The sequence below is a fragment of the Cucumis sativus genome, chromosome 7 (genome assembly GCF_000004075.3).
Source record: "Cucumis sativus cultivar 9930 chromosome 7, Cucumber_9930_V3, whole genome shotgun sequence".
Classification (NCBI taxonomy): domain Eukaryota; kingdom Viridiplantae; phylum Streptophyta; class Magnoliopsida; order Cucurbitales; family Cucurbitaceae; genus Cucumis; species Cucumis sativus.
The window spans coordinates 9,610,264-9,631,124 of record NC_026661.2 but is presented as its reverse complement, the minus strand read 5'-3'; the positions used below and the strand labels follow the sequence as shown (position 1 = coordinate 9,631,124).

At 35.7% G+C, this 20,861-nt stretch overlaps 1 protein-coding gene across 4 annotated transcripts; it reads left to right on the top strand.

Moving 5' to 3' along the window:
- The first annotated feature begins 753 nt into the window (after nt 1-753).
- LOC101218057 (transcriptional adapter ADA2a) lies at nt 754-16,027 on the top strand. 4 transcript variants are annotated; one of them, XM_031889122.1, is made up of 13 exons: nt 754-1,031; nt 1,576-1,628; nt 2,055-2,236; nt 10,811-10,876; nt 11,374-11,499; nt 11,592-11,652; nt 12,017-12,077; nt 12,166-12,224; nt 12,346-12,426; nt 13,171-13,393; nt 14,023-14,233; nt 15,222-15,518; nt 15,676-16,027. In XM_031889122.1, exons 1-13 carry the CDS (start codon nt 979-981, stop codon nt 15,865-15,867), a joined length of 1,665 nt encoding a protein of 554 aa, XP_031744982.1. In that variant the 5' UTR covers nt 754-978; the 3' UTR covers nt 15,868-16,027. The 4 variants fall into 4 exon arrangements, with proteins under 4 accessions (XP_031744982.1, XP_011658944.1, XP_004139846.1 ...); XM_011660642.2 differs by having other exon boundaries at nt 11,592-11,667; XM_004139798.3 differs by having other exon boundaries at nt 755-1,031; nt 2,058-2,236; nt 11,592-11,667.
- Nucleotides 16,028-20,861: the final 4,834 nt, after the last annotated feature.

Genomic DNA, 20,861 nt, shown 5'->3' with positions numbered 1-20,861 from the left:
TCGTCTTTCTGAAGTCCAAATAAGTTACAACATGCCCTCTTCATTGACTAAGAAGGATCTACTTTAATTAGTTTGAGTTGTGGCCTAAACTCCCCTTTTACCATATTTAATTAGGCTCTAGGGTGTAGTTTTATGGCTCAAGTTCCACCATTTCATTGTCTTGATCAGATAGAATGCAAGCTCCATAAAGTTGATTTTGCCTATGTTTCAAATCTACCCATAACTTAATTGGATTATTCCACTTGTGTCACGCAACATTCTTGAGACGTAGAACTTGCAATAACAACACATTCAACTAATTAAATAAGATGTAAAAATTTATAAGAATATATTTAGAGAGATGCACATGATTTTAAAATAGGTCCCCAATTCAAATAAGAAATATATGTGACAGGCCTTATCTTGACTTTTCATGACAGAATGTAAGCGTCAAGAAAGGTTAGTAAAATTGTCAATGAACTAAATTGTGTGTTTCACTAAACTAATTCTCCACACTACACATTTTATAAATCTAGCTAAAAACTATCTTTGTTATTCACTAAGTCGCACTCACAACGTACAATACAGATCCTGATGTCATATGCATCAGTCGAGAAAAATATTACAATAGGAATAGGTCATAATTCTTATAGAGTATACTTTGACATTGCATAAATTTTGTATGAATGAATAATCTCTTTTTTTTTAAAAAAAATAAACTTCATTAAATTTTTTATGAATCATTTTAATAAATCACATTAGAGAAACACATGTAGTAATTTTAATTTTACAGCATAACATATACACGCTCTGCCTCTCTCGTTCCCTCTCAGCCCTGACCTCTCGCGGAACCCGACGACGGCAATTCTCCGCTCTCCGCCGCCGCCTCGAACTCCGGCGACACTCGAATTCTGGCTGCACTAGGCGAATCCTGAACAAAGGTCAAAACAATTTTGTGCTCTCGTTTTCTTTGTTACTGATATTTGGTTATTCGGATCGATGGGTCGTTCTCGGATGGTGTCTCGTCCGGAAGATGAGGACTCAAATCAGAGGTTTGTGCTTTTCATTTAAGCGTTCTAGCTATGAATTCGAGCTAATCTGATTCTGAATTGCTGGAAATTTTAGCTATTGAGAATGCGTTACATTTTGTTAATTGCATGAGACTCTTCTTATGTTTCGTCTGAATGAATTTATAATTTGTATTATGTTTCTTGGAAACCGAACATGAGTTGAAGGGGATACTAGCTATCTGCTTTTAATCAAGTCTGCCAGGTTCTTAACTGTCAGAATATAATCACTAATGATTTAATCTCAAAATGCCACCTAAACTGAAAGGCGTGGTTTGTGTAGGATCCTGAATTGTTCATTTCATTGGGATACAAGTTTAAAAATGAGATGAACTGAAATTCTTATTCTGTATTTTCTTCGTATAATCTCTTGTTTGATTGAATGTGTGTGACACTGCAGTTTATCATTTTTGTTTCAGAAGAGTATGTTCTTGGTTAAATTAATTCTTGGTGTTAAGTTGTCCTTTATTTTTGTGCAAAATTCTTCCATTTGGCTCTCATGTTGTTCTTCTCTGAATCCATTGTTCAGTAAATCCAAGAGGAAAAGGCCTAGTTCCACAGAGGCTACGAATCCAGCTACAGGTATTCTGCTTTAATATCATTGGAGAGATTGAAGAAAATGGGTCCAATATTTCATTTATGGTTTACTAAAGGTTGTAGTGCCTTATTTCACTCGGAGAAGCAATTTTTACACAATCCTCTAAAGTCATGTTGCGCTTTCTTTTATGAATTAGTGAAGGTTCTGGTTCCTTATTTCACTCATAGATGCAATTTTTACACAATCCCCTAAAGTCATAGTGTGTTTTCAGTAATGTGCTTTCAGCCGTTTTTCAATCTTTTTGGCTCATGTCAACGGTTTCTTTTTTGGGCTGTTAGGATGGTAGGTCAAGAAATGAGTGATTAAAGAAGGGCCTTTACAGTTGGGTTACAGTAATGTGATTTCTGCAGTTTTCTGTTTTCTTTTCTTATTTTACCCTGGCCATTGTATAACTTCAACTGTTATCTTAGTAGGTCAGGAATTGGGAGATGGAAAAGCAGCCTTATACCATTGTAATTACTGCAACAAAGATTTATCTGGAAGGATTCGCATAAAGTGTGTGGCATGTCCAGATTTTGACCTCTGTGTGGAGTGCTTTTCTGTTGGAGCAGAGCTTAGACCTCACAAAAGCAACCATCCTTATAGGGTTATGGTGAGTATCCTGTATCCTTATTAGTATTACTATATGTTATTACTATGGCTCATGTTACTTAAACCATTAGGCATAGTTGTGTAGGATCTGCTATCTATTGAATCTACAGTGAGTGTTCAATCTTCTTCTATGCGTGCATAGAAACAAGCCCACCAAAACACCCCTCTAAAGGAAGGGGTTCCAACTAAGTAGAATGTTTCCAAGCAAATAATTACAAAAGGTCGTCGTAAGCGAAGCCCAAAGGGACACATGAAATCTAGCTAAGGACCAAACATTACAAGGGTCCCTTTCCCTACCTCTAAAGACCCTATCATTCCTCTTCCCCCAAATGTCCCTCACAAACCCCAACCATCCACCAAAAACAGCCTTTCTCCCTAAAAGGTGGATGGAAAAGGAACTCCTCGATTGTCCCATGAATGGTTCTCTAGCCAACCAAGCTAAAGTCAAACTTGTGCAGAAAAGAACTCCACATGGCCCGAACATACTGACAGTCTCAAAGAAGATAATCATGGTCTTCCTTTGCCTTCTGACAAAGGATACAACAGAAAGGCCTAACAAGCAAGGTTTTCCTTCTAACAAGGCTATCCATAGTGTTCACACGACTAAACAAAACTTGCCAAATAAAAAATCTAACTTTCTTAGGAAACTTAATCCTACGAACCACATAAAAACAAACTCTCTAGTGGGAGAGGGATCCAACAACAAAGAGAACAAGGACTTGCTTGAAAAACCTTGACTAGGTTGGGACACCAAACACGCACATCCCTTCTCCCTTCCCTAGATGAGCAGCCCTTAAGCAGAGAAAGAAGAGAAGCCACCTCCATCATTTATCTATTGGTTAAATGATGGCGGAACCCGAAAGAAAAGGACACCAAATTCTCAATCTAGCTAAAAAATTCCGAAATCAGATAGTGTTTTAAAAGAGGACAAATTATAGAGATGCGGAAACAAAGAGCAAAGAGAACTCTCCCCCACCCACTGATCCTCTGATATTCTTTCTTTTTTTTTTCTCAATGAAAGTAGTTACTTTAAAAAAAAAGAAAAAGAAAAATCTTCTATGCATTTTTTAACAAATATGTTCTAATGTATAAGGAGTGTGATAGACCCCCGATATTGTATCAATATAGTAGGAAAGGGAAGAAGGGTAGTGGCTCGTGTGTAGAATGACACGTGCGAGATATATTAGTATAAATAAAGAACAAGTAGTGGGCGGGAAAGTTAGTTAGAGTTTTGTTGAAGAAAAGTTTTTTGTTCTTCCTTGAGAGAGAGGATAACAGAAGAGTGTTCGAGTTTTATTTGTTTGTTCGAATTAGTGTTTGTACCCTAGATTCATATTTGAATCTACTATCAATAAAAGTAGAATTCAGTTTAGTTCTATTTTCCATCAAATTGCTATCAGAGCGTGATTCTGGGCGAGCAAGAAGATGGTGCAGACGAGGATTGAAGAAAAGATTGAAACGATAGACCAAGAGATTCATGGCATCAAGAAGGAGATCGGGAAACTGCTGGCGATTGAGAAAACGTTGAACAATATATCGAAGAACATGGAAAGACAAAATCAATTAATATTGAGAATTATGGAATCAGCCGCACAGGAGAGAACAACGATGAACGAAAGGATATCCGAATTGTCTATACATACTTTTTCGGTGAAGATTATAGATGAAGGCGAAGGATCTTCGAGGCGAGAAAGCGAAACGAACAACGAAGAGAAGAAACCGAATGAAGAAGGAAACAATGATCGAAACAAATTTAAGAAAGTGGAGATGCCTATATTCAACGGAGATGATCTCGATTCGTGGTTATTTTGCGCTGAAAGGTATTTTCTTATCCATAAACTCACTGAATCTGAAAAGATAACCGTATCTACTATTAGTTTCGAAGGACCGACATTGAATTGGTATCGTTCACAAGAAGAACGGGAGAAGTTTGTTGATTGGGCGAATATGAAGGGGAAAGGTTGTTAGTTAGATTCCGTTCGTCGAGGGAGGGATCTTTGTACAGGCGATTTTTGCGTATCCAACAAACAACAACCATGGATGAATATCAAAATTTATTCGATAAGTGGGTAGCACCACTATCAGATCTGCTCGAAAAAGTAGTAGAAGAAACCTTTATGTCGGGATTAAAACTATGGATCCAAGCAGAGATGGATTTCTGTGAGCCAAAAGGACGCCCGCATGATAAGGATAGCGCAAAAAATTGAAAACAGAGAAGATATTCGGCGTGAGGCAAATCTTCCCAGATATTCCGGAGGAAGAACAACTAATCCACAGAATAGTACCAAGACTAATACAAATGTGAATACTGGAGAAAATAAGGGAGGAATGAATTGGCCAATGAGAACCATCACTTTGCGAGGGACATCGAAAGAGGAAGTTCCAAAGGAGGGTCCAACAAAACGATTGTCTGATGCTGAATTCCAAGCTCGAAAGGAGAAGGGACTGTGTTTTCGGTGTAATGAGAAGTATTCTCACGACCATAAATGCAAGGCTAAGGAGTTGAGGGAATTACGAATGCTGGTAGTGAAGGAGGATAATGAAGAATATGAAATCATTGAAGATGGAAATAATGCTTTGAAGGAGTTGAATACCATCGAAATCATGGAAGAAGGCCAAGCGATAGTAGAATTATCTATGAACTCTGTAGTTGGATTGGACAATCTAGGGACAATGGAGGTGAAGGGAACGATACGAGGGAGAGAAATTGTGGTGTTAATAGATTGTGGAGCGACACACAACTTTGTTTCAGAACGACTTGTGAAGGAGTTACAACTGGAAACAAAAGAAACCTCAAACTATGGGGTAATTTTGGGTTTCGGTACTGCTATAAAAGGGAAAGGGATATGTGGAGCTGTGGAACTGATGTTAGGTGATTGGAAAGTGATTGATGAATTCTTACCCTTGGAGTTAGGAGGAGTAGATGCCATACTGAATATGCAGTGGCTTTATTCTTTGGGAATAACAGAGTAGATTGGAAGAACTTGATACTATCCTTTACGAATCAAGGAAAGAAGATTATAATACGAGGAGATCCTAGCTTGACTAAGGCTAGAGTGAGCCAGAAAAACTTAGTAAAAACTTGGGGGAAGAGGATCAAGGCTATTTAGTAGAATACAGAGCCTTGGAAAGATGTGATTTGTCTGAAGAAGAAGACTTGATCGAAGAAATATTAACTGAAGAAGAGTCGGTAGCTGTGGTGTTGAAAAGATTTGAAGATGTTTTCGAGTGGCCAGAGACTTTGCCTCCTTGGCGGATAATAGAACATCACATCCATTTGAAAGAGGGAGTGAATCCAGTTAATGTACGGCCATATCGATATGCTTATCAACAAAAAAATGAAATGGAGAAGTTAGTTGAAGAGATGTTATAATCAGGGATAATACGGCCAAGCACGAGTCCTTATTCGAGCCCTGTATTACTGGTGAGAAAAAAAGATGGAAGTTGGCGGTTTTGCGTAGACTACAGAGCCTTGAATAACGTGACTGTGCCTGACAAATTTCCAATTCCAGTAATTGAAGAGTTATTTGATGAGTTAGATGGAGCTGTTATATTTACTAAGATTGATTTGAAGGCAGGGTATCATCAGATTCGAATGTGTGCAGATGATATTGAGAAGACTGCGTTTAGGACTCATGAAGGTCACTATGAGTTCATGGTGATGCCATTTGGACTAACAAATGCACCATCAACTTTCCAATCATTAATGAATGCTATATTCAAGCCGTATCTCATAAAGTTTGTGCTGGTATTCTTTGATGATATACTGATTTACAGCAAGAATTTAAAGGCTCATTTGGATCACATCAAAGCAGTGTTAGAAGTATTGCGAAAAAATGAATTGTATGCAAACAAAAAGAAGTGCAGCTTTGCCAAAGCAAGGGTAGAATACCTGGGGCATATCATATCTGGAGGAGGAGTAGAGGTGGATCCGGAGAAAATTAGAGCCATCAAAGAATGGCCTATTCCAACTAACGTGAGAGAAGTTCGAGGATTTTTGGGATTGACTGGATATTATCAAAAATTTGTAAAGCATTATGGGACGATAGCAGCACCTCTGACCCAATTACTTAAAAAAGGGGGATTTAGATGGACTGAGGAGACTCAAGAAGCCTTTGTTAAGTTGCAAATGACCATGATGACATTGCCCATGTTAGCAATGCCAGATTTTAGCATTCCATTTGAGATTGAAACGGATGCTTCTGGATATGGGTTGGGTGCAGTGTTAATACAAAACCAAAGACCTATTGCTTATTATAGTCATACTCTAGCAGTTAGAGATAGAGTTAAACCAGTTTATGAAAGGGAATTGATGGCTGTAGTAATGACAGTACAGAGATGGCGTCCCTATTTATTGGGGAAGAGATTCAAGGTGAAAACTGATCCGCGGTCATTAAAATTCTTGCTGGAACAACGGGTGATTCAGCCCCAGTACCAAAAGTGGATATCTAAGCTTTTAGGATATTCATTTGAGGTGATATATAAGCCGGGGTTAGAAAACAAGGCTGCTGACGCGTTGTCTAGAATACCTCCAACCGTCCATTTGAATCAACTGACAGCTCCAAACATAATTGATGTGGCAGTAATTAAAGAAGAGGTCAATCAAGATGAGAGACTTAAGAAGATCAGAGGAGAATTAGAAGAAAAAGGTGAGCAGCAGCCCAGTAAATACTCTATGAAGCAAGGGATGTTGATGTATAAGAATCGTATGGTAATTTCCAAAACTTCCAAACTAATCGCTATGATCTTACATACTTTTCATAATTCGGTATTTGGAGGACATTCAGGGTTTCTACGAACATACAAGAGGTTGACTGGAGAGTTATATTGGGAAGGGATGAAACAATATGTTAAAAAATATTGTGAAGAGTGCATGATTTGTCAAAGAAATAAAACTTTGGCATTATCTCCAGCAGGGTTGTTAACACCCTTGGAAGTTCCTAATAGAGTGTGGGAAGAGATTTCCATGGATTTTGTAGATGGATTACCAAAAGAAAATGGGTTTGAGGTTATCTTTGTAGTGGTAGACCGTTTCAGACTTTCAGTAAATATGGTCACTTTTTTACCAATGAAACATCCCTATAATGCGAAGTCTTTAGCTGAATTGTTTGTTAAAGAAGTTGTGAGACTACACGACTTTCCAAAGTCCATAGTGTCAGATATAGATAAGGTGTTTTTGAGTTCCTTCTGGAAAGAGTTATTCAGACTAGCAGGCACAAGATTGAATCATAGTACTGCATATCATCCTCAGTCAGATGGACAAACAGAAGTAGTTAATCGAGGAGTAGCGATTTATTTACTATGTTTTTGTGGAGAAAAACTGAAGGAGTGGGTGAAATGGATACCATGGGCTAAATATTGGTATAACACTACATATCAGCGGTCGTTGGGTATCACGCCATTTCAGGCAGTATATGGCAGATTACCTCCTCCATTGATATATTATGGGGTTAGAGATACATCGAATTCAACATTGGATGAACAACTGAAAGAGAGAGATGTAGCTTTGGATGCTTTGAAGGAACATTTACAAGTGGCACAGGATAAGATGAAAAAATATGCTGATTTGAAGAGGAGAGACGTACAGTATCAAGTAGGAGATTTGGTCTTATTGAAATAAGGCCTTATCGGCAAGTATCATTGAGAAGAAAGAGGAATGAGAAGCTCTCTGCTAAATATTTTGGGCCTTATAAAGTGATTGAAAGGGTTGGGCCAGTAGCATATAAACTGGAGTTACCTGCACAGGCAGCCATACATCCAGTTTTTCATGTATCTCAGCTGAAGAAAGTGTTTGGAACACGAGGAGAATTGTGATGATATTCCATACTTATCAGAGAATTATGAATGGAGGGCTATGCCAGAAGAAGTGTATGGATATTTGAAGAATAAGGCTGGAAGTTGGGATGTGTTAGTGAGTTGGAAGGGTCTACCGAGACATGAGGCAACATGGGAGTTATATGAAGATTTGCAACAGCGATTTCCAGATTTTCACCTTGAGGACAAGGTGAATTTGAAGAGGGAGAGTAATGATAGACCCCCGATATTGTATCAATATACTAGGAAAGGGAAGAAGGGTAGTGGCTCGTGTGTAGAATGACACGTGCGAGATATATTAGTATAAATAAAGAACAAGTAGTGGGCAGGAAAGTTAGTTAGAGTTTTGTTGAAGAAAAGTTTTTTGTTCTTCCTTGAGAGAGAGGATAACAGAAGAGCGTTTGAGTTTTATTTGTTTGTTCGAATTAGTGTTTGTACCCTAGATTCATATTTGAATCTACTATCAACAAAAATAGAATTCAGTTTAGTTCTGGTTTCCATCAGAGTGAGAAGTCCCTTGCAAACAACTTGATGCTGTTAATAATGCAGTTATGGATATCAACTCAAACTTGCAAATGGGTTATTACTTATAATTTATGATGTAAACTTTTATTTCCTGTCTCCTGACATCTGCTTTTTTCTTTTCCTTTTTTCTTTTTCTTAAATGGAGACAAGCCTCAATAACAAAAACAAAAACAGCAATAATAGTGAGCTGTTCTTTACTAATGAACACTAATATTTATACTAGTTTGTACTAACTTAATGCTTAAGTAACCTGAGCCTCCAACAGCTACATTAGCCTTCAAAACTATTTTCCTATTGACTAGCCTTCCATGGAAAGTTTTACAAATAAAACAGATTTTGACTGTCAAACACCCACATCCATTTACCTCATCCCTTCTCAAAGATCATAGATGTCTACTTTTCAATAGAACCTTCATAAGAAGTTGAGATGAATGTGTGTGTGTGGATTTGAGATAGGCTATAATAATAATAATAAAATTGCATCTTAGACACCATAAGGAAGAGTTTGCTTGTACAGTATAGAAATAGAAATCAACATTGTTAGACGTGTTTTCCAAGACCTTCCGATTCCACTCCTTCCAAAATCCGAATTTCCCAAAGCTTCCAAATTTCCCAAAAGGAAAGCTTGAACTACAATTTTCGACAAAATCTTTGTTTTTCCTTTTAAGGTTCCACCCATTTAAAGCTGTGAAAGCAACTCCACCAAATTTGGCAAGTGAAGAGACAAACAAAAAGTCTTTAATAGCAGATTCCAACCACTCAAAGAAAAAAGTATTCAGATAAATGAATGATCGGCATTTTCTTCATCCTTCAATCATAAGCTACAAGCCGAAGGTGAAAGGCTCTACTAGCAACTTCCTCTGTATTCTGTCATTTGTTTTCAAGTATTTTAAGAAGCACAAACATAGGTCCATGTTCAACACACGCCAAACACTTGTTGGACATGTATCAGACACTTGTTAGTGTAATAAATGTGTTAGACATGCATAGAAAGAACACTTGTTGAGTAAAATGAAAAGACATATATGACAATAACAATAAGTTTGATTGTGAAATACATCAAACTAATTTTTTAAGCATATAACTGCATGTACTTTGAATTTTGTTCGGGTAAAAAAGTGTTATATATTTTTAAAAAGGTAAATTGTAACAAGAGTGTCACTGCCATGTCTGTGTCCTAAATTTAAAATATGTGACATGTCGCTATGATAGTGTCATGTCTGTGTCCCATATCTGTATCTTTGCTTTTTAGCGCAAGTGTTTACAAGCCAAACTCCAAAGGAAAAGTTAATCTTTTTTGAAACATTAAACTACCATATCACATTTCAATCAACGGGGTTGTAAGCTTGTGGGAAGTTTCAGTGAGTTTGATGAAAGCTGATTTTGTAGAGAGAAAAAATCCCATTTTTCTCCAGGGACCAGGACATTATGTCCATACCATGACATAATCTCATAGTATGATCAGCCCAACCAAGCCTATCCAACTATCAAGTACCCTGTCTAGAACATTCTGCATCTGTGGCGTCTTGTTTCTCGGAGAAAAGGTAAATGTCTGGGAAGATTTCTTCAGAGAAGAGGATCCAAACCGCTTGTCTGTTCAAAACTTAATTTTGCCCCCATTTTACCTCAAAATTTATGAAGTGAAAAGGAAGTTACTGTTTCTTTGTGATCTCAAACCGGCTTACGTTTTGAAATACCCTGCTCCAGTCACAATATCAAGTAGATCAAGTTTATTGAATTGATTCCATCATTGTTGTTGTGGACCCATTAACCTTCAAAAGCGTTTATTATTTAAAGAAAGCTACACTTAAATGTTACTAAGTTTTAAGATATTTCCACTTTTAAGAGAACAAATAAAAGAGTACATATACTGTATTTGTTTAAAGCAAGAAACAAACTTTGTGAAAAGTAAAAAGCACAAAATAAAGTTCAAATGATAAAATCACATTGAAATATGTGTGTTCCCCTCCGTAAGTAAACAAGACCCCCCTACAATTTGAATTTATTACAAAGGGAGAGTAGTCTCCTTTTTTTCTTTTCTTTTTTTCCTTTTTCCTCTTTGCTTATTGAAAAACTATCTACTCTTTTTGAAACTTAATGGTTTTATAACAGTTTTTTTAATCTATATCCATTAATTATCATTGTTGTCTCTTTATTTAATGGATCTGAGTTGCTTAAAATATTGATTTGATTGTTAACACATTAACTCATTAGATGGAAATATTTTTTCTGACAGGATAATTTGTCATTTCCTCTTCTATGTCCAGATTGGCATGCAGATGAGGAGAGCCTACTTTTGGAGGTATGATCATGATGATTACTTGAGTGTCCATCTACAGTATTTTATTTGCATATGTAAATCAGGGTTTTAACAAAATATGCAGTGATCATATCTTCTATCTATTATAAGTATTATTCTAGCTCCATCCACTTCTTTCGTTGATTTAGGCCACACAATAGTCATCCTCTGTTAAGGTCTAGTCATCAATATGAATACAAATCAAACATTTTAGTTTCTTAAAGCTTATTTGTAATATCTTTTACTTTATGATTTTATGATCTCATAAATTCCAATTACATATACCGCTTCGTCATCTTTCATTTCTTCGAAGAGAAATGCTTATCTATACTTAATGTGGTTGCTAATAAATGCTCTACTCTTTACCTGCATTTTATACAATCTATAGGAAGTTGCTCGAAAATACTCTGATCAAGTTTTTCCCATCAGGGATCTTGCTCCTTCCCATAATTTTGAACTCTAGTTATCCTGATCTTGGGCCAAAATCACTCGATGTTCAGGGCATTGCAGTGTATGGATTTGGAAACTGGGATGGAGTTGCAGAGCATGTTGGTACAAAAAGCAAGTTGCAGTGTCTCAATCACTATAATGCTATATATATGAACTCCCCTTGCTTCCCTCTCCCTGTAAGACTATCTGATTAACTCAACATATGTTGGTTTTTCTGTACTACATAATCTGAAACGAAAATAAAAACAGCATTTTCTACACTATTTAGGACCTGTCACACGTTATGGGTAAGAGCAGGGAGGAGCTTCTTGCCATGGCCACAGTCCCTGGTGAGGTCAAGAACGGTAATGAACCTGTTTCTTTAGATAATTGCCTTTTTCTGAAAAACTGTGGACATAAGCATATTCGTTGACTTCATTTGTCAAAAGAAAATATATGTTGTTATATTTCCTACTACCACTCACATATTTGTTCTTTGTGACTACTCATATTGTATTCTGGGCAGTCATCTAATGCACTCATCTTCTTCTGAAATTGAAATCTATGAATGCATGTTTGTTGGAAATGCACCCTTTTTCATCTAGTGCAGATTTCGGCTAGAAGCTACAAATTACAAAACTTTGATTGTGCCTTATTTACTGCATATTTCACCGTTTGGACAATCATCTAATATATGTGTATTATTTACTGCAGAGTTTCCTATGGCAGGGGAGCATAACCTTAATGAAGGGTCTTCATTATCAGCGAGAGTCAAGTATAACCATGTTCATTTGCTCTTCATGTTCCTCTATTGTCTTTGTTTAATCCCTCAATAAAAATTCTTATATGTATGTTTTTATCAGATGTGAAGAATCAAAGAAAGAGGACTCTGCCCATCAAACTTCTTCAAGTGGAACTGCAGGTAGCTTAGTGAATACTGTTTTTTTTTCACTGCACTGTCGTATATGAATGTGTTCCTGGAAAGGAATATGCATCGTTTAACATGTTCAATTTCCGGTTATAATAGATGAAATTGTTTGTAGGTTCAATCAGTGGTAGTACATTTTCAGGTGCAGTAAAGAAGTCAAACAAACCACAGATAAAGAAGGAAACCAAACAAGGAGGTTTGTTTTCTTCATTTTGCAAACTATTGCTTCTCTGATTGAGTTGCTGTGATATTATTTCCATCACTTGTTTGCATCTAATTCAATTCGCTTTGAAGCACATGGAATCTTAATTGCACGTGACTTCATCTTTCATCACAAACATGAACATTATATGGCCCTTGACATTCTATGATAGAACACTGATGTAGTAGTGTTTCTTTTATATTGATAATTCAAACACAACTTACAATATAAGCAAACCGTGAACCTCAGAAGATGAGTCACGTTAAAGATAATTCACAAACATCAAACAAAGTAAACCTCCTAATCCAAAATACCAAACAACACACAAAACAAAATACTAAAAAGCAAACCAGAATACATAACACCAGTCTTCTGCTTCCCCTGTCTTTCAAGGAGTATTACAGACCTTTCCTTTCACTCCAAAACTGCTTATCCTTTCCCATCTCCCTCTTATTGATTTAACTTCCTTTTTGAAATAACTGTCCTCTTTTTTAATTAACTGTAGGTGGTCCCTCACGTGCCTTATTTTTCTTTCTTCTATTATAAGTAAATAACAGTGGTGGTCTAACATTCTAGCTCACTTAAACCAGATTTGAAAGTTTCTCGTCCAACACATTAATTTATAAGCCAGTTCTAAAAAGGTTTCTTTTTTAGGTTTTTTCAAGTGACCGCTTGAATCCAATGGAAAATCTGGCATTGTCTTTGTTTGTTTTATTTATTTATTTTAAATATTTGCAGAATCTGAAGCAGACAGAAGCTTTAGTGAGAAAAAACCCAGGGTATTAGGTGACAGTGGGCCTTCTGTGGTTGAGTTGAGTGGATACAACTTCAAGCGGAAGGAGTTCGATATTGAGTATGACAATGATGCTGAGCATTTACTAGCAGATATGGAATTCAAGGACACTGACTCTGAAGCTGACCATGAACTTAAGCTGAGAATTTTACGCATATACTCAAAGAGGTGCAACAAAACCACTTTAATTAGTATTAACACTGCCATCTTAGATAGTGTGATTATTTTGCTGGTTCGAATTTTGTTATTCTGGTATCAAGGGTGTTGTAAGTTTGAAATTCTCAGGTCATACTTGATTAGATGATTGTTTAAAAACCCTTGTTTTGTCTTTGACGACCTATTGGTAATTATCGTCTCTATACAAATCTTAGGTGGGTCATTTGCAGGAGGATCCTGATACTAGAAAATAAAAGCAACGTCGTTAGCATTATCATTAGTCATTACCTTAGTAGGAGTGGCTATGCTGTTAATATGAACAATTGTTTTTTTTTTCTTTTCTTTGAGACAGAAACGAGCCTCTTTATTAAATAAATATAAGAAACTAATGCTCAAAGTACAAGAGACATATCCCAAGAGCACAAAGGACTAAAAGAATAGATACAACATAAACCAAGACAAAAGAGAACATTATACAATTTCAACGAGCTGGACAAGACCCTCTAGAGCCTGTGAGCAAAACAAGAAGAAAATCCAAAGTCCAAAGGATTAATATTGTTATCCTAATTAGTTTCTTCTCCTGTGTATGCACCTATAGATTATTAATTTCTTGATTCATATGAATTTGGACCTTTTGGCAGGCTTGATGAAAGGAAACGCAGGAAGGATTTCATACTGGACAGAGATCTACTTTACTCCGACCCATTTGAAAAACATTTATCTCCCGAAGAGAGAGCAATATGTCAGCCTTACAAGGTCTTCATGCGGTTCCACTCCAAAGAAGACCATGAAGAGCTTCTCAAGAATTTAATTGAAGAGCATCGCATTGTGAAGAGAATACAAGAACTTCAGGTTTAGTTATCCTGTTGCCTTTTAAGTTATGCAGCTGCTTGATGCAATCAATTCAATAATAGTTGTATTGGAAAGATAAATAGAAATAGTCAGGCTCTCAATACCAACAAAATGAAATAGTAATAGGAAAATCCATTTACTTTAAAAATTGTGAGGGTTCAAGCCCCTCTATCCCCAAAATCCTAAAAAGGTCCATGGGTGGTCTTTAATTATTGGTTAAGTACTACTATGGTCCATTGGTCCCTATTCTTTTATCTTTAGTTCATTTCAGCTCATGTACTATCAATATGTTCAAATGTTCATTTTAGCTTCTATATTTTTAGCTTTTGTTCATTTTGTTCCCTGTACTTTCAAAATGTTCATTTTGGTCCTTGTTATTTCAACTTTGGTTGTTTTGGTCCTTGAATTTTCAAAATGTGATATATTGATCCTCTTGAATATTGAACATTTTGAGAGTACATATCAAAATGAACCAAAGTTGAAAGTTTATATGTCAAAATGAATATTTTGAAAGTACAAAGTTTAAAATTAACTAGAATTAAAAGTACAAGGGGCAAATTTGTATTTGTACCTTAATTATTTATTGTTTCATTAGCAATTCACAACTTGTTATCTAATTTATCTAAATGAAATTGCTGATAAAATATATACAACTGAAAATGCAAGGGGCCATGCGCATGTAAATATTTGTGTAGATTTGAGTCTTTTTGAATAACGTATTTAGACTTCTTTGGTGAACCTTTTCTTCATGTCCTTGTACTTTTATTGTTTTCATAATAAAACCTCGGTTTGGGTTATTGAATAGCTGGGCAGCCGGCTGTTGTTCCTATCTCAGAAAGGGGAACAAAAGGCTGAAACAATCTAGAATTGATGTTTATGTGTCATAAGATTAAAATTTATTGTTTCAAACTACTTAAAATCCATCCTATTGTCATCTATCAGTCTGTTATATGATTTAAGTAATGCAGTATACATCTTTCAAACGTAGGAAGCTCGAGCTGCTGGGTGTCGAACAATTGTCGAATCAAATAAATTTCTTGATCAGAAAAGGAAAGAAACCAGAGAGAGCAGCAAGAGGATTAAGGAAAGTAGTCAAGGTGTTCCATGTGAAGTATCAAATCATCTGAAAGGAGAATATGATGACATTCCCAGGGGCAATGTAAAGGAATCTCCAAGATCGCAAGGCAGTGGCAAGGATCCATCTTCAACTACTCCCTGGATGTCAACCACAGTCCACAATTGGGACATTTCGGAATTTGCAGGCGCCGATTTACTATCTGAAATGGTGAGAATTTTCTTCTTGTCTTCCACACTTCCCTTATTGGACATTGGTTCTCTCCTTGGCCATGACATTGCTGGGCTTAGCTGCCATATTTAGCCAGGGAGAAGGTAACTAGTTAAGGCTGTGATTAACCATTTTAATTCGATGTCTTGATGTGTAGGAGAGGCGACTTTGCTGTGAGATCAGAATATTACCAGCTCATTATCTAAAAATGGTAGATATCATATCAGTTGAGATGTTAAAGGGGAGTGTTACTAAGAAATCTGATGTACATGGTCTGTTCAAGGTGGATCCAAGTAAGATAGATAGAGTTTATGATATGGTTGTGAAAAAGGGTATTTCTCAAGCATGATTCAAAGAGAAATCCTTAGGTTTTTAAACCCATCTGTACAGTTTTGTTTTTGTTAAAAACCATATAATTCAATAATTCGAAAGCTGCAACCTTTTTCCCCACGATTATGGGTCTTTGGATCGACTTATTTATTGAGCTATGCTCAGTTTATTTATCGTTACTTCTTGCTTTTTTCCATCGCAGCTCTAAAATTTTGTGCTCGAATCTATTTTTAGTTTCTTACTTTTATTTTAGTTTCTGTATTTCAAATTTATAAAGGAAATGTTGATTGATAAAAGATTTGAATACATAAAAATACATTCTAAAATAAAACAAAACTTACCATACGAGTATACTACAAAATTTTCATTTAAATGTCAGACATCGTCATTAGAGAAACTGATACTTTCATTAATGACAAATACTTTAGAGTCTATCAAATCAGAAAGTTAAGTTTAAGAGTGTAAATTGTTCTTTAGAAAAGAGCGTAAGCATAAATTCGATTGAGATTTTAAACTATGGATTCTTTTAAAAAGAATAATAAAAAAGAAAAACTAGTTTTACTTATGGCAAAGTTTCACGAGAGACAAAAAGGAGTGAAGGACAAAAGTCTACTAAACTTATTTTTGTCGTGAAGTGTAAATATTTTGTCCACTTTGTCATTTTTTTTACAATTTCTTTAAACTATATCCACATGGACTAAATTTAGAAAAAATTATATGTAACTTAGGATTGAAGAATTTGAAGATCATAATAATAAGTTTACTGTTTAATAATGTCTAGTTAGGAAACAAACACAACGTGAAATATTGTAGTTCTAATTTATTTTTAAAACAATGCAATATTTTCTTTTCCAATATCATTTTACATTTTCTATGTGTTGTGATAAATAAAGATAATACTAATCAACTAAAAATAACAACATTAATCAAGTATGGACACAAAAAATTTTAACATAAAAAAATTCCTTTAATGTGAGGAGTAAAAAGAACCATGGACCAAAGTAAAAAACTCTACTATTACTAGAAATGGGTATAACAAAGTTTTCTCTAGTCATAACTAAAGGCATATACAATAGATATCTCAAGATTAACAATCTCGACAACAAATGACAACAATAATAAAGAAAAATTAGAAAGATCTCACAATAAGTTACAAACGACTATCCATTAGAATCTTTCTGTGGATAGATTCAAACGAAATCTCCATTGTTCAGATTGAAGACCCTCGTGTCAATAACATTTGTCAAAATTTTAGCTCGATCAAACCACGAATCAATCCACAAATGGTTGAAGAACATTGCTGGTGGGATGGTAATTAATAACTTCAATTTTCTTCTACCGTTTTCAACTCTCTCTTGGTTTTCATGATGTGATATCGACGACTGTAAGTTGGCTTTATAAAAAAACCTAAAGCCCATAACTAAGTCATAATGTTGGGTCTTCACCCAAATAAAAGATGAAATAACCCAACAAATCTCCTCCACATTCTCGCTACGAAACGACAAAACTCTCAAGCTTCTCTTTTTGTAGATTCTTCATCAACATATCAGATTTATTATGATCAATATGTATCTTCTCAAGCTCAAACAATTCACCATTTAAAGCATCTCTAAGACAATGATACCTCACATCAATATCTTTGTTTTGAAATGAAATGTAGAACTCTTATCAAGATGAATAACATTCTGATTATTGCAGTATATCACATATCATTGTTGTTTGAAATCAAGCTCTTGTATAAAGTCCTTCATCCACAACATCTCTTTACAAGTCTTTGTTGCTGAAATATACTCGACTTCAATTGTAGAAAGTGCAACACACTTTTGCAACACCTTAATTACCAAGATTCTACACCACCTGCAAAATGTCATCAAGTAATTGAAAGGAACTTTTTATTGTAATCAGCATACCCAACAAGTACTCGTTTTCTACTCTCAAATGTGAGTTTTAAACTGGAAGCACCTCTCAAATATCTCATGATGCACTTTGACTAATTCCCAATGTTGTTTTCCTCGATTGGACGTAAAACAACTAACAAAACAAACATCGTAAGCAATATTCGGTCTAGTACATACCATGACATACGTTAAGCTCCCCAACTGATGAAGCTTATGAGATCTTACTCATATCCTCCTTTTCTTTATCTGTAAAATGACTTTGTTTACTACTCAGTTTAAAGTGGCTAGATAAAAGGAGAACTGACCGGTTTCACTTCATTCATGTTGATGCACTCAAGATCCTTCTCTAAGTATTGCTACTTTGATATAGAATTAAAAATAAACTAGTTTTTATAGCTTAAGACTTTCAATATTGCATCACTTATTCATTAAAACTCTCATTTTTGTAGAAAATGATAATTTAGACGAGATATTGAGTCCAAGGCAAAAAGAATCTCTAAACTTGGAGCTAAAATGAGTGTAAATGGGTCAAAACAAGATGCAGCGACATTTTCATAAATAAATCAAAAACCAATGTCGCAATGCCAAGTGTCACAGTCACACTTTTGTAAATGCTTTGGGGTGATCGTGGGATACTTATTTTCATGCTAGAGCAAGTATTCAGCCAAACTCAATCCAATTAGTGGTTGACACGATAGATGTACTTCGCAACCTCCACCCTCGTTCTTGAGAAAATGTTTTAGGAAACGGGTTTAAAGGAAAAGGTTTGTGCAAACACTTGAAAGCATGTTTGAGAAAAGGAAGACTGTTATAAGGGTATAAAGCAACAAGTGACAACAACTTTATATCTTATAACTCTCGGATGTGTGGATATGATGATTAGTCTTACCCCGACATAGTGCATTTTGAACAGAAAGAGAGCTGGCAGACTTATATGTGCTAAAGTGCAAGATGACATAATTAATAAAAATATTTAGAAAATAAAAAAGCAATGCAAGGTGTCGAAACGATCATGCGGCCATGGCAACACGTTTTGGGCAACCATGACCATGATATTCTCCCCTACCTAATTGGTTAATTTCCCTGTCAACCAGCTCTGCTCGAACTCAGCAATTTGTTGAGTAACATTCTTGAGTTGGTGCGCTCCCAACTGATTTCTTCATCAGGGAGGTCTTTCCACTTTTCCAAATACTCATACAGGTCACCTCTTGGTCTTGTAACATGACACACTCTCTCTGCCAATATTTCTTTGACTTCTTTCTTTATCAGGTCTTTCATTGTCATCGGTGGACAACTAACAACAATATATTGATTGTTTTCTAGGTTGAGGATGAAAGAGTTTCAAATTGCTAACGTGAATAACTGGGTGAATCTTCATCCACGAGGGCCATTGAACCCGATAAGATGTTTTCCTAACCTTTTCATCACTTTCATGAGCCCATCATATTTTTGCATAAGGCGTTGTTCTCTTTGCCCACGGAATTGAAATTGCTCAGAGCACTATCTGATCAACACTTTGTCTCCCTACTTGGAATTTGAATGTATCTACCCACTTTTTCATACACTTTGAGGCCTTCTCTGAGTAAGCATGAACAACTGTAGAGGTTTGTTTTGGTTGAATGAAAAACTCTTTACATAATAACACCATGAAATACACGATAAGTTTTATGCAATAAACGATAGAACTAAGCTATGCAAATGATAGCTTTGGAGAGTCCTACGTGATATAGTTTTCAATTATGTGATATTGATTATGACTACGCTGTAGAAATAGCTATGCAAAATGCTAGAATATCTCCTCTCACATGTTGACATCCTAGGCGAGATGGTCAAGTGAGATAAGATGTAATAACGGACATGATTTTTATCACATAATTAAAGTATCAAACGTTTTATTATCGTTTTACATTTAATTTCTAATAAAATCTTCCCTTAAGTACAAATGTTTCCAAAATTAATTTTCCAAATTATTTCCAACGTCTCTATTTGTCTCCTCTAAAACACATTTCATTATTTATTGTGTGTATGTGTGAAAAATCGAGAATAACTCTCTTTAAAAATTCTCTTTGTGAAGTTCTCTGAGCATATAGTGTTTGTTTTGAGTGTTGAGATTCTGATTACTTTCAGCTCAAAACTAATTGAAGAACAAGACAGTTTTATCCTAAGGACAATGAGACAATAAGAATTTGTTTGCACAAAAAAGGAGAGTCACGAAAGTCTTAAAGAGAGCGAGATTTGCGACTCAGCCTTCTTGTCCTAACTTATCTCTATTTTATAGTAGGCATATTGACCAGTCAAATTGTTCATTAAACGAGTTGATCATTGGTCATTTTGATCAATAGACGATTTGACTAAGGAAATTGTGGGCTTGATGACTTTTTCCCGCATATGGGTGGTTAACAACATGTGACATGAGGGGCTATCTATCGCATACTATCCCAAACGATGTTTTTTCTGTAGCTGAGCTTTTCTGATTGTTGAAGTTGAACCGAGTGATATCTAAATTTGAACTCAATTCTTCTATTGTGCATCAATGAAGTGAAACATGTATTATTCTTCAAGCATGATGTTGAAGCGTTCTATTTGCCCATCTGTCTTCGAGTGGTAACTTGATGTGATATTGAAAGCGAACCCAAACATCTTAAATAATTCGATCCATAAAGTTCCAGTGAACTGATCGTCGCGATCATTAACGATGTTCACTGGGATACCCCACAATTTCATCTTAAAGAAAATTTGGGGCTGTCATTTTAGCAGAACATAACTTAGGTATTGGAATGGATGTGACGTATTTAGAAAATCAGTTGACGACAAAAAGAATATTGAGTCAATCTCTCCAACTTTAGGCAGATGTGTGATGAAGTCGAGAGTCAAACCCGTTATTTTTGCTCGTTCGACTTTGTCATGCTGGCATACAAGACAAATCTTGGTAATTTTACATCACATTGTCTAAAATTGGAATAAATCAATGCACATTTTTAACTCCGTATCAAGGGTGTAGATTACCCTTCACAACTTTTGTCAATATTTTCTCTAACGAATGGTACAAAACAAGTTGATCAAGAACAACGGTGGTGTGATGAGATCTGGCACACAATGGAGGTGGAACAACGAA

Bases quoted from the DNA above. Each gene is read 5' to 3' on its own strand.
- LOC101218057 (XM_011660642.2), top strand. From the start codon at position 979: ATGGGTCGTTCTCGGATGGTGTCTCGTCCGGAAGATGAGGACTCAAAT. The intron at 1,629-2,054 runs GTATTCTGCTTT...CTGTTATCTTAG, and splicing joins GGCTACGAATCCAGCTACAG to TAGGTCAGGAATTGGGAGAT. The intron at 13,394-14,022 runs GTGCAACAAAAC...ACCTTTTGGCAG, and splicing joins TTACGCATATACTCAAAGAG to GCTTGATGAAAGGAAACGCA.